The following is a 13,020-nucleotide window of genomic DNA, read 5'->3' on the forward strand; positions in this document are numbered from 1 at the left end:
GAATTACTCAATTACTTACTCTTACACCTCTTTGCCACCCACCCACCTTTCTTTTTTTTTTTTTTAACTTTTCTTTCTTTTTTTTATTATATCAAAGCCTTTCTACTAATCCACCAGTTTTCTCCTCAACTTCAATTCTAAGAATACACCAGCTCTGACTTCAGGAGTCGTTATGCCATTCCTGTGCTTGACTTCCTGCACTATTTACTTGCTCTGTGGAGCTTGATGTGTGCTACTTTAGGTGATACAGAGTGAAGAGCTCCTTCTGCGATGCTTCTGAAATACCCCTTGGTGTATCTACTGGAATCACAAGCACTGTGTTGAATGGATGCGATCTGCTGGCCAAAAAGTTTTCAGGATCTTTATGATACATAAAATAGCCCCCTTTAGAGTGGATGGGAAAAATATAAAGACATTCTCATTTTCCACAGCCTTCTAGTACATGCACCTATGGTATCATTTTGTAAATCACACAACGTCTTGTTCTCAAGTTATTGCATTCACAAGCTTTTCAGGAAACTTGACCTCTGGCCTGGACTGAGATTCAAACTCATCTGAGATTTTTAGTAGATGTGCATTACAGGGCAAACTCGGAAATGCCAATTTGCCTATTGGACTTGTTCAAGGTTATTCAAGGGTACTGATATAAAACTATTTTAAATGCAACGATGTCCATCTTTGTATCAGATAAGCATATTTAATTTCATACAATAGTAATCACTTCCTGTAAATGTAAATCTGCATGTGTGTGCATACTTTTAAATTACAACTTTAATGTATCCAAAACATGTAACAACAAGAGTAACACAAACAAAATATAATAACGCAAATACAACATAGACACAATCACACAAACACACGCACGCACACACACACACACCTCATCTGTGTGCTGTGTTCCTGACAGCCTCTGGTTTTATTCTTGCCAGTCATTAAAGTAAACCTAATAGAAAAGCCATCATCATAAATACATTAACAGAGAGAGAAATGTCTTCCTGTGTTCAGAGAGTACTCGATCTTCTAAAGCAGCCAGACGCTGCTGTTTGGAATGCACTACCGTTGGCCATTTGCTACCCATCATTGATGAGGGGCTTTTGGCAATGATAAACACACATACACAAACCGAAATACATACACACAGAGAAAGTGATGAGAATCTCTTGGCATAAACAATCAAAGGACATGCAAAGAATCTATGCCTCTGTGCATAAAGATATATGTAAAAAAGCAACCACATGTTCACACAGATACAAAAACACTCAGCAACAGAGAAGAAGGAAAGGATGCATGCACTAAGTTGAAGTAATACACCTTGCACATTTGCACACACTTACACACACAAACGAATCCACTCTCACAACTCCACCAGGCTCAGAGTGAGCTAGCTTAACTACTGGGATAATTTCCCTCCAGCAAATGGTCACTGTGCCCTTGAAAAACATATTTGATTATTACTTTTTCTCCCCCTCCTCTTTTTTTCTTTTAGCATCATCACAGCCATTTTCATCACGCGCTCTGATGATGGCACGGCAAGGCGCGTTAAGATAACACCCCGGCACCGGCAGGCTTTTAACACTTAAACGGTGAAAAGGGATATTCAGATTTGTCCTTGAACGTCTGGATGGGGCCTGCTGGGCTGGGACAGAGGGAGGGAGTAAGAGAAGGAGTTAAAGAAATGCACACATTTTTTAAGATTCACTCACTTGCAGAAAAATTGAAGTGGGGAGGGCATTTATGGTAGCACCCACAGTGAGAGATGGATTTGATGGGGTTGAAGGGCAGATTGAAGAGTTAAAGATCTGGACATGATAATGAAAAAGTATAAAGGTTAAATGATAGAGCCCAGTGAGGCATGGGACTTAAGGAGAGTCAGGAACCAACGGGAGGCCAAAGACGCCAAACTCAGTTCCTTTAAACTCCATCTAATCTCACCTAAGTCTTAGCTAAACATCTTACATACAAACTCAGGAAAAGAAGAAAAGAGGAGCAAATGAAAAGCTTAAAAGTTGGTCTCGAACCTGCAGCACAGGAGGAAATACTGTGGGAAAACTGAGGCTCTCTTGTCCAAAAACAAACAGTGTTTAATCTACTTGAAAGTGAAATGGAAGCTGTTTAAACAAACCAGCAGATTTGGAAGAGAAGGATTTAGCACAGAGACTTTGTGTTATTGTGTAACAACTCAGGACACTGAGGAAAGGATTATGGCCCATCACAATAATACATCAAACTACAAAATTGCCCAGAGTAGAAATTAGGCTGGCTGTTACTGATGGTATATACTGTAGGTGTATACTGTAAGTGTTATTTGAACAGATAGATAAAAAAAAACAAAAAAAAAAACAAAAACAAGACGGACAATAAGCTCCAGTGGATCCACATTGGTGACAGACTGGATCTTCTCAACCACAAGAAACATTCCCACCACAAAACTAATGTACATTGAATCCAGAGAGTATTCACAGCACTTCACTTGTTTTTTTGTCATGTTACAGCCTTATTCCAAATAGGGTTAAACTTATTTTTCACCAAAACATTCTATACACAATACACCAAAAGAACAAAGTGAAACAAGTTTGCTTGAAATTCTTGAAAACGTATTAAAATGAAAAAACTAAGATAAAACGTACATATGTATTCACAGCCTTTGCATTTATACTCAGCTCAGCTCAAGCCCATTCATTTCCACAGATGCTCAGTCAGATATTTCTAGACCTTGACTGGAATCCACCTGTGGTAAATTCAGTTGACTAGACATGATTTGGAAAGCCACACACCAGTCTAACGTCCCATAGCTAACAGTGCATGTCAGAGTACAAACCAACCCATAAAGTCCAAGTACTGTAATTGTCTGTGGACCTTTGAGACAGGGACACAGATCTGGGCAAGGGTACGAAAAATATTCTGCAGAATTGAAGGTCTCAATGAGCACAGTGGGCTCCATCATCCCAACAGGACTTTTCCTTGAGCTGGCCTCCAGGCAAATCTGGAAAATTAGGGTAGAAGGGCCTTAGTCGGGGAGGTGACTAAAAACACGATGGTCACTTTAACCTCTTAAGACCCGAACTCTTCCATGGCATGCATTTTTAATTTCTCTTTGACATTTGGGCTGATTGGCACATAATGAATGTAAAAACAAAGAATTACCAGATTTTTTTTCACCTAATTTTTGTTTCTGAGAAAAATGAGATCCACATATGAGGATATTTGTTTAAAATTTCAATAGAGCAGTGGCAGTATAATGTCCTCGTAAGTGGATATCAGGCCCTTGTAGAGGCAAATGTAGTATTTTGGTCTAGACAGCCCAAAATGTGATGTCCACATCCAGGTCCTAGGAGGTTAAAAGAACCTTCCAATAGGACAACCTTTTCTGCAGCACTCAACCAATCAGGCCTCTATGGTAGAATGGTCAATGGAAGCCACTCCTCAGTAAAAGGCACATGACAGCCCACATGGAGTTTTCCAAAAGGACTCCAAGACCACAAGAAACAACATTTTCTGGTCTGATGTAATAAATAGGAAACCAGGTACCACTCATCACCTGGCTAGTATCATCCCTACAGTGAAACATGATGGTGGCAGCATCATGCTGTGGGGAGGTTTTTTGTCAGCAGGAGCTAGGAGACTGTAGCAATGTATTGTGAGTCATTCTTGCTATGACCTGATCTAGAGGAGTCTGGACCTTGGACTGGGGAAAGAGTTCATCTTCCAACAGGACAAAGACCCTAAGCACATAGCCAAGGAGTGGCTTTGGGACAATTTAGTGGCCCAGCCAGCACAAAGACTTGAACCCAACTGAACATCTCTAGAGAGGTCTAAAAATGTCCATGCACTGATGCTCCCCATCCCAACTGATCAGTAGGGATGGGCACTGGTTCTGACATAAACGGTAGTAATCAGACCGAAAAGCAGCGCACATTTCGGTGCTTTATTTCGGTGCTTTTTTTTTCTGAGACGTCATACACTTTGGATTCTAGCCAATCATTTTACGTTTCTGAGGATAGTAAGCGGGTCCAGGTATGTACGTTCTTTTAGAGCAGAGCTACAGATTAAAAATGCCCAAGGTGAAGCGGTCAAAGTCTGGCTGTACTTCACAGCAAAAACTCAGCAGCCTGCAACAAGTGCTTTAACGCGATACTGTGCAAAGGAGGTAACACCTGGAATCTGATGAAACACCTGGCAACGTATAGCATTTTGTTAAAAACCGAAAAATGTGCCGTATTTGATAGCTTGCTGCGAGACCTCACACCGAGCACATCTACTGCGGGTGTGCTGCCTGTTATCGGACCCGGAGTTAGCAACATCCCCCAAAAACCCGAAGATTAGAGTCCTGGCCCCTAGCCCTGCCAGTGTAGCAGAAATGATGAAGGATGATGATGGCAGCAGCAGCCGTTCTTCTCTGTGTGAGTAGCTTAATATTGTTCGTGTGTAATTTACGTTGAGTACACTAACCACGTTATTAAATTAATGCATGTAAGGTGAACTAGCAAACACTGTCGTAGTTACATGCGGCTGTCTTCTTGTTTGATGGCAGATACTCCCTTCACCCTGGCCAAAAAGGCTGAAATGACCAAAGAAAAAGAGGGAAACAGCTAAACATGAGAGGTTTTTGGACAAAGTTTGTGTTTTTTCCATTGTTTAAGCACTGCTTCCAGCCAAGAGTGATGGCATAAATCCCCTATAGCTGCAGAAAAGGCTAACATTGTTATCTTTTTACAAAAAAAAACAGCTGAACATGAGAGGTTTTTGGACCAATTTTGTGTTCTTCATTCTTTAAGCACCGTTTCGAGCACCGTTTAAGCACCGGCACCGTTTCAAAAGTACCGGTTTGGTACTGGTATCGGATAAAACCTAAACGATACCTATCCCTACTGATGAGTTCTGGAAATGGGAGAAACTACAATATATATATATATTTTTTATTTTTTTAATACATTTGCAATAATTTTAAGCAAACTTTTTTCACTTTGTCAATATGGGGTATTGTGTGAAGAATTATGAGGTCAAAATTAATTTGATGTTTTTAGAAATAAGGGTGGATTATGACAAAATACGGAACGTCAAGTATTGTGAATACATTCCAGATGTGCTATTATTATCATAGTCATAAGCTGGAAAAAGAATATTAGTATATAATAATTTGATAGTAACACTAGAGAGGAGCTTGAGTTGGAAAACAAACAAACAAACAAACAAACAAACAAACAAACAAACAAACAAACAAACAAACAAGTAAACAAAAACACATGCAAGTCACTGCAGCTTTAAAACATTTCAGTATGAGCCACTGAAATAATAAATAATGATACCCAAGCGGAAATGAGTGGAAGACAATTCAGAAAATGAAAGTAAGACTGATGCCAAATCTTTTACTGCAGGACAACCAGAAAGAAAGACTGAACCCTGCTCACTGATGTGTGTTGTTGTGTTGATTTCTTGTGTTTGAGAAGGGTTGGATGAGGTAAGTTTCTGACCCACTTCAATTTCATTTGATTTACACTGGGAGCTTTCCCATTTTAAATCAAATAGTCCAGCCCAAAGCACATGTGTCCATGTGTATATTTTTGGATGAATGTGCAAGCACATGCAACTCTGTGTGTCATCACATGCAAGTTTTTATACAGGTGTGTGTGTACTGATGCTTGATTGTTGCTGTGTTTGTGTTTGAATGCTTGTGTGTTTATCTACGTGTGCACATGTGCACACAAGCCGGTACACGTATCCGTTGCCAGACGGCTGTCTCCTGGCATTGCTGTTCCCCTGCAGTGTGTGTGTATGGTTGTTGACAGTGTGGACGGTAATGTGTGATAGATCGCACTTCAGGGACCCCATAATCACATCAGCCTAACCTAGTCTATCAGCTGGGCACAATGGGATACCCTTCACTCCTCCTTTAATCTGCTCCATCTAGCTCTTCACCACTCCTCTGGGGGTTTTTTCCTTGTACTTTCTCTATTACTCACTTCCGATCTTTTTTGTGTGTTTGCATTTAACTCAGTATTTTTTATTCTTTAATACTTTCTCCTTCTCTTACATTTCTTTCTGCATCAGTTGTTTAATTTGACATTTTTTCATTCAATGCAAGTGTTTATACCAAAATGTTATACAATATAGAGTTAGTTACTTTTTGTTTCTCACTCACTTTAAAAAAGTGACCTGCATATATTCTGATGTTGTTAGTTTCTCTGATTCCGTCTTTCCATTTCTCTGTCTTTTACACATTAATTTGTCTCTCTGCATCATTAAAAATAGCAAACCTTGCACTCAATGAGAAAGAGAAATGAGAGTGTGTGGTGCCAAGGTTAAGTAGCCTATCCTATAATAGTGTTGCTGTGCGCATGTTGTGTGTGACTGTCTTGAAACAGACGTGTGGGGTCGAGGTTGCATAGCTGGCCCCAGGGCTCCCCGACAGCGCAATGCACCCGGCAAATGGCCCTTAGCCTTGCTAGCGCCGCTAGCCCTACGATCCATCATACCATATGTTCTCAATGGGGAAGCTAACGCTAATGACTGATGAGTGGATGGGAAGGGGGCACATAAAGGAAGGGAGGGGAGAGAGGAGGAAAAGTTAGAAGAAAACGTGGTAAGAGAATAAAAAGGAAGAGCAAGAGACCAGAGGATGAAGCAGAAGAGTTTGGGGAAACGAGTTGAGTAAAACAAGATGACAGAGTTGGAGAGGAGATGAGAAATAAGAGAAGATGGAGAGGAAGAAGAGGTAGGGAGCATATGCACTCCTTGGGAGGCCTCCTCAAATGAAGGATGACCATATAGCCTGCTCAGCTGGAAGAGATAACAGAGGATCCAGTGGAGGAGAAGAAAAGAAAGATGAGACAAAATGGGCAATGGCATGATGAGGTGGAATATAATAATATATGTTAAATTACAAAGGATTACTAGGAAGAAAGTTAACACTTAACAACTTTCCAAAAGAGTCTTACTGACAATCAATAAAAACTACAGGTTGGGGGTAAAAAAAAAAAAAAAGAACAGCCAAGAAAGAAAAATAACTCTTTTCTATTAATTTTTTTAATCAGCAATTTATATATTTCTGCGTAAGTAGAGCTTTTGTGTGTGAGTGTGTGTATGGATAGGCTAACAGAGTACTATAGGCCAGCCCATATGGGGCCATTGTTTATGTGTGATGAATAGAGTCCACGTGTTTTTCTCTGGCACTCAACACTCAAGCAAACCCTGCCGAGAGCACCCTGTTGACTCTGTGTGTGTGTATGGGGGGCGCCTGAAAAACGTCTAAATGTGTAAAAGTGTGTGCGTATGAGAGAGAATGAGTGTGTATTTCTCCTGCTGTGTGCTTGGCAGTGCCCTCAACGGTGCCATCCTGAGTGTGTTTCATCATCATCTGCCATGACAAAGATGTCTAATGGCACACACATTTACACACACCAACACACCGACACACGCGCACAGTCCCATCTGTGCCATGGTATCCGGGTGCTTTGGGACACTGCGGGAGAGAAAGAAAGGGAAACGACCCTACGTTCCTGCACCATGTGTCTATCTCTCAACCTTTTTCTTCTGCTCAACTCTCCTGTCGCTTTTTCCCTAGGTAGACGTTAAGTCATAACCACCAACTTCACTTTGACAAAATCCTTCTTACACCACAGCAACTAGTTTTCTTTTAAAAGGGCCTTTACTTTGTCTCCAGACAAAATTTGATACGACGACAACTCATCAGGCTGTCAGACTTAAACAACCGTGTCTTCAACACTGGGAAAAAAAACACTCAAACAACAGCTAATGCTAGCTTACATTTTGACCCATGTGTTTCTTTACTCACCTGGAGCATATTTATGCACTGCACCCCTCTCAGCATCACCACAGCACACCAGTGTTTTATCCACGATTTGGCCTCCACAGCATTGGACCCCATAGCCATCATGAAGGGTCCCACTACAGCAGAGCTGGCCGCCTGTCACTGAGTAAGGAACCCCCCCACAGCAGCTGTCACCCAGCCCCACAGAGACCCGGCCCTGCGAGTGGTCAGGACAGCAGTATTCATCTACAAAGACAAGGACAAATGAAGTAAACACTTGAGCAACACGAAGAAGAGCAAACCCCATGAAAGCAGAACACAATAGATTTGAGGTTAGTGGAAACACACTACATAAAGTAATTTGGAACTCACTGGTTTTCACATGGACATAATATCCTCCACAGCACTGATGGTCAGGAAGAGATGGGACTAGTTTGCCATTGCAGCAGACTGGGTTGGAGGAGTTATTCAAACTCAAATAGCTGTCCTCACAGCAGTGATGATGTGGCTTCTTTGTGTAAATTACTCCACTGCAGCAAACCTGTTTAATACGCAATTGAAAAAAACGTATAAGATGATATGTAAATAAAATCAACTCAAACAAATACTTAAAGTTGAGATTATTGACTGTGGCACTGCAAGTCAAATAGGAGGCCATTAAAACTTTTTGGCGGGGGATATTTATTTTAGGATGATTGTAATGAAATACTCATGCCAAAATTAACAGTTTCAGGGTTTCTTCAAATACGCCATGACTCTAAATAACCTTTTCAACATATAACATCTGTAACTTTATGAATTCTAGACTGACTAAAAGGTACAGTGGTACTTTTTGGGAGCTCAATCCTGATTGGGAGCTCATGGTGCACAAGTTAGCACTTTCTATTATTATATTCACATAATCAAGTCAGAAACTCCACGTTTTCCATCACTCCTTGTTTATATAAAAAACCCACTGACATTTTGTTTTTCTTACTTGGGACTCGGGACTACATTAAGGAAATAACTTATGTGGTTCTATTAAACAAGGACGAATACAGTATGTATCCATACTCCTTTATGTTGCTCACATGACTAGCTGTGCAGAGAGGCCTCTGTCAGCCTGTGTGTGTGTGTGTGTTGTGTACACATTTGTAAAATAAAGCCCTTCTCTTTAAGCACATATGTTGCATGTGCTAAATCTCAGCATATTCTCCTGCAGTACATAAGTGGGTGTACTTGTAAATATGTTGTTGATACTGTTTCTGCCCCTGGGTAATGTGGGGAGAAATGTATAGCAGGCATTCACTGTGCCAACTTGGCTGGCATTCAATGACATAAGGATGGAAGTCAATGCAGATGACAAGTTAATCTGTTTAGAGAAATTAATCACTGAGAGGTTGATTCTGAATCCCTTATAAAAGTGGGTGTATGGAAAAGGAAGTGTTCGCACTTCCCTATTGGTCTCTGTGGTGACGACCATACTATCCTGAGGGATTATGCATTCTCCCCTTCAGATCAGCAGCCAAGACCCTGGACATCTATCTCCTTTTGCACATTGTTGTTGTACAGCAAATTTTTTAATGTTTACTCATGGCAACTTCTAGTTAAAAGAGACTAAAGTACTGAAGTGGAAAGGGCAGGGGAGAGACGATTATAGCAGAAAAAAGATGAAAAAAGTGAACACTGGAAAAAAAAAACCCTAAACAAATGTCAATATGAATAAAACTGTTTTAACCTGACCTTCTTCAAAACATGGTTGGAAAAAAGAATAGATATTTTTATGAGTAGAAAATGATGGCAGCATAATCACCTGTATGTCTGGATGGAAGCAGGATGTGCTGCACACACCATGACTTGCCGGACACTGCAGGTAGGAACATCTAAACCTTAAACCACCTGTGCCATTTAACTCCTCCCCCATGGCGGATGTGATCCCTGTTGACCCACCAGCACATGATCTGAGGGTACGTCTTAAAACCTCAAAGCCCAGCATGATCCCACTGGGTCTGCCTGGATGGGACCAATCTAATCTCACCACCCTGACAGAGAGAGAAGGGGGGCAACCAGAACAAAATGAAAGCGATAGGCAGGGGTATGCTCTCCTTCACACTCCTTTCACACAATTGTACCCACACAGTCACACATAAACTTTGAAACATACACACGCGTTCATGCATGGTTAATGCCTGACAAAGTTGAGTTACGTGTCAGGGTGTGTGTATCTTTATACACTTCACACTATTGATTTCGCCCCCTTTTTTTAATCTCTTGACATCTGGCAGAGGAAAGACCTTTTTAGCAACATACAGAGTTATAACTTGCTCAGTTTCCTAGAAGAAAAATAAGCCACAAATCAGCATTTTTCTGCAAGTGCAAGATTTGCAACAATGTGGTTTGCATCACACATGAGAAACAAACATTTCATATGCCATTAACTGGCTACAAATAAAATGTCAATGATCTAAACAAATTTTATAATGAGGAAAATGTAGTAGATTATTTTCATTTTAAGGTAGAATTGAGAGACTAATCGCAATCTTTAAAGTTTGTCCACTAAATCTAGTTTTACAGTACAAAATAGCAATGTTTTTTTAATTTTGCAAGAAAGTTAAACAAAGCAGGAACTCCAGCAACACTTGAGGGAAGATGAACAACTTTAATAATTGACCAATGCGTTTCGGCTTGTGGCCTTCATCAGGGTCATGGCATGATGAACCAAAACGCGTTGGTCAATTATTAAAGTTGTTTATCTTCCCTCAAGTGTTGCTGGAGTTCCTGCTTTGTGAATTCTTTCATCCTCTCCATGCACCTTGGAAGCAGGTGAAGTTGTGCCAGAAAAGTTTTGCTGTCAAAGAAAGTTAAAGAAAAAAAATTACTATCATGAAAAAATGGCAGTACATTTGTAAATTACCTGGGACTTATCACTTGGGCATGTGGTGTTGCCAAGTCAGCAGGCAGGTCCTCCACAGTAGTAGTTCTGGTAACCTTGCTCCGTACGCATGCATATACTGTGCACACCTCCACCTAAAAAGCACATCAACAGAAAAACACGATGCATATGTTTACAGTAGATGTCTCTCTTTGCATATTTGCACTTGTTTGTATGAGTACCTGTATGTTGTAGACAGTAAAAGGCAGTAGGTCCCCCAGCATGTATGACCCTGAGCTGTTGTCTACATTGCCATGAAGGCGATCATTAACATAGATGTTGTAACCAGTGACTGCACCATTGGGTCGAAGAGGAGGGATCCAGAGGACACGTGCTGTGCTGCTGTTTACTGTAACCACCTCTGGGGCAGACATCCCCTCTGGCTCTGTGAGGTACACACAATGATTGACTCCATTTATGAAAACAAACTATTTCAGATCATGAAAACTGTAAACATGACACAAGACATGTCATCGTGAAACCATGTTTGATAAAATTATAGCAAGAATTTTGGCAACACACGTAAATTTTTACATACCACCTGTTATGAAAATAGATGGACAGAGCTGTAAAAGAGTATATCAGTGCTAATCTTTCACAACGAAACTCATTTGATGATTGCTTGTAAAGGGCTTGTATTTATTTATTTATTTTTACAAAAAAAACACCATTAAAATGGTAAAAAAATTCAAATTCTAAAATTCTAAAAATTCTAGTCAGTGACATAAATGGTAAAATTATGTGTTCCTCATGGTGAACATTTTAAAATGCATGTTAATTAGGAACATTGTATGAATATCATATTTGCTTTCATACAACTCTAGAGGTCTTTGTGTGTCTGTGTGTAAGAGAGAGAAAAGAGAGAAGCAGAGACTATCCATATATCCATACATGACAGGGAACTGTGACTGTGTTTTAGAGGCAGGGTGACCACCTGTGTGTCTGCATGTGTGCAGTATTGCGTAGATAATGCTGTGTAGCAGTAAATGAAATGTAGAGCAGTGGGCTGGGTTTAGATAAGTGCATTGGCTGCAAATGAATTGGGTTAACTTGTCTTAGCTGAATGCATTTTCACTTAGAACAATAGATTCAATACGATCACCTCACTCACTCAGAATAACTGCCTCTTTCTGTATTCTGTTATTATAGTTTCTCTTCTTTAGTGGCTCTTCCATGTAATTCCCTTAATTCCTTTCCGCAATTCATTTAGCTGACTTTTTAAAAAAAATTCTCTTCTAGCAAATGTAAAACTCCTACTGCATGGTGATTAATAAAGGATGGTAAACTAGAGTATAAGAAATGGGTTTCAGAGAGTGTGGGACAAAAGAGAGGAGTGAATTACGCAGAAAGAAGAGTATCTATGGAAGAATTAATCACAGACGCAGTGAGCAAAATTCAAAATCAAAGAGAGAAACACCAGAGTGTGAGAGAAAAATAAAAAAGAAGGAAAAGGAATTTGATAAGAGAAACGGGTTGTGTGTCAGAGGGGTGATCATATAGACTCCATTTATTATTCTAAGTAAAAATGCACCCAGCTCCGAGACGTTATCCCAATTCATTTGCTGCCAAAGCACTTACCTCAGCCCAAACTGCAGCTCTACATTTCATTTACTGCAGGATGGTATTATCAACGCAATACTGAACACAGGCGCTCTTTCACTCATACACACACAGACAAGCATGCACTTTTCTTGCCAATTAGTTCTGATGTTAGCATTGCCCTATAGACTGCAAGCGGTGTTAAGATGGTTGGTAGGGCTGAGCTGCATTAGTTAAAATATATCAGACCTCCTTGGTGTGTCTGTGTGTGTGTGAGCTTGCACTCTTATGGCTGTAAAATAATGAAATTACCTCCGGAGCCCCCTCAGTTAAACGAGCCATGCTTTGCCTTTAGCACCTAATGATTTTCTAATGTTTTTAATGCACTTTTTATTATACTACTCAGATTAGAGCGAAAGAAAGAGGCTCCTGACATATGATTATAGTGAGAAAGGAAGAGATGTGTGAGAAAGGAAAAAGAAATGGAAAGATTTTCAAAGAGGGAAGTGAAGATGGAAATAAAACTATAGACAGTGGTAAGTGGCCTCTGACATATGATTACACAGAGTGATTTGAAAGATAACTCTTGAATGCTAAGAGACTGGGCTGAAAGTTGAAGAGGAAATGGAGAGAAAAGTAGGGATGACAGTTGGATAGCCTGAACAATTCATGGTTAAAAGTATTAAAAGTTGACCCTGATTGAAAAGGGAAATACCAGTAGATCCAAGAACTGATATAATCATATTCCACTTAATACCCTCTCTCAAAGCACCAGATTTTATATCCTGATAAGGAGTGCCAG

The 13,020-nt window shown here is 40.2% G+C and overlaps 1 protein-coding gene across 1 annotated transcript in view; it reads right to left on the minus strand.

The window, feature by feature from the left end:
* The window catches only part of ush2a (Usher syndrome 2A (autosomal recessive, mild)), a 227,024-nt gene that overhangs the window by 62,150 nt on the left and 151,854 nt on the right, over window positions 1-13,020 (minus strand). Inside the window, exons 58-62 of the mRNA XM_080885054.1 lie at window positions 10,862-11,064; window positions 10,662-10,774; window positions 9,561-9,789; window positions 8,141-8,309; window positions 7,793-8,014 (exon numbers count right to left, since the gene is read on the minus strand). Of these exons, the coding sequence (XP_080741180.1) occupies window positions 7,793-8,014; window positions 8,141-8,309; window positions 9,561-9,789; window positions 10,662-10,774; window positions 10,862-11,064 (936 nt within the window). The remainder of the gene's footprint in view (window positions 1-7,792; window positions 8,015-8,140; window positions 8,310-9,560; window positions 9,790-10,661; window positions 10,775-10,861; window positions 11,065-13,020) is intronic.

Source organism: Rhamphochromis sp. 'chilingali' (assembly GCF_963969265.1).
Source record: "Rhamphochromis sp. 'chilingali' genome assembly, chromosome: 6".
Taxonomy (NCBI): domain Eukaryota; kingdom Metazoa; phylum Chordata; class Actinopteri; order Cichliformes; family Cichlidae; genus Rhamphochromis; species Rhamphochromis sp. 'chilingali'.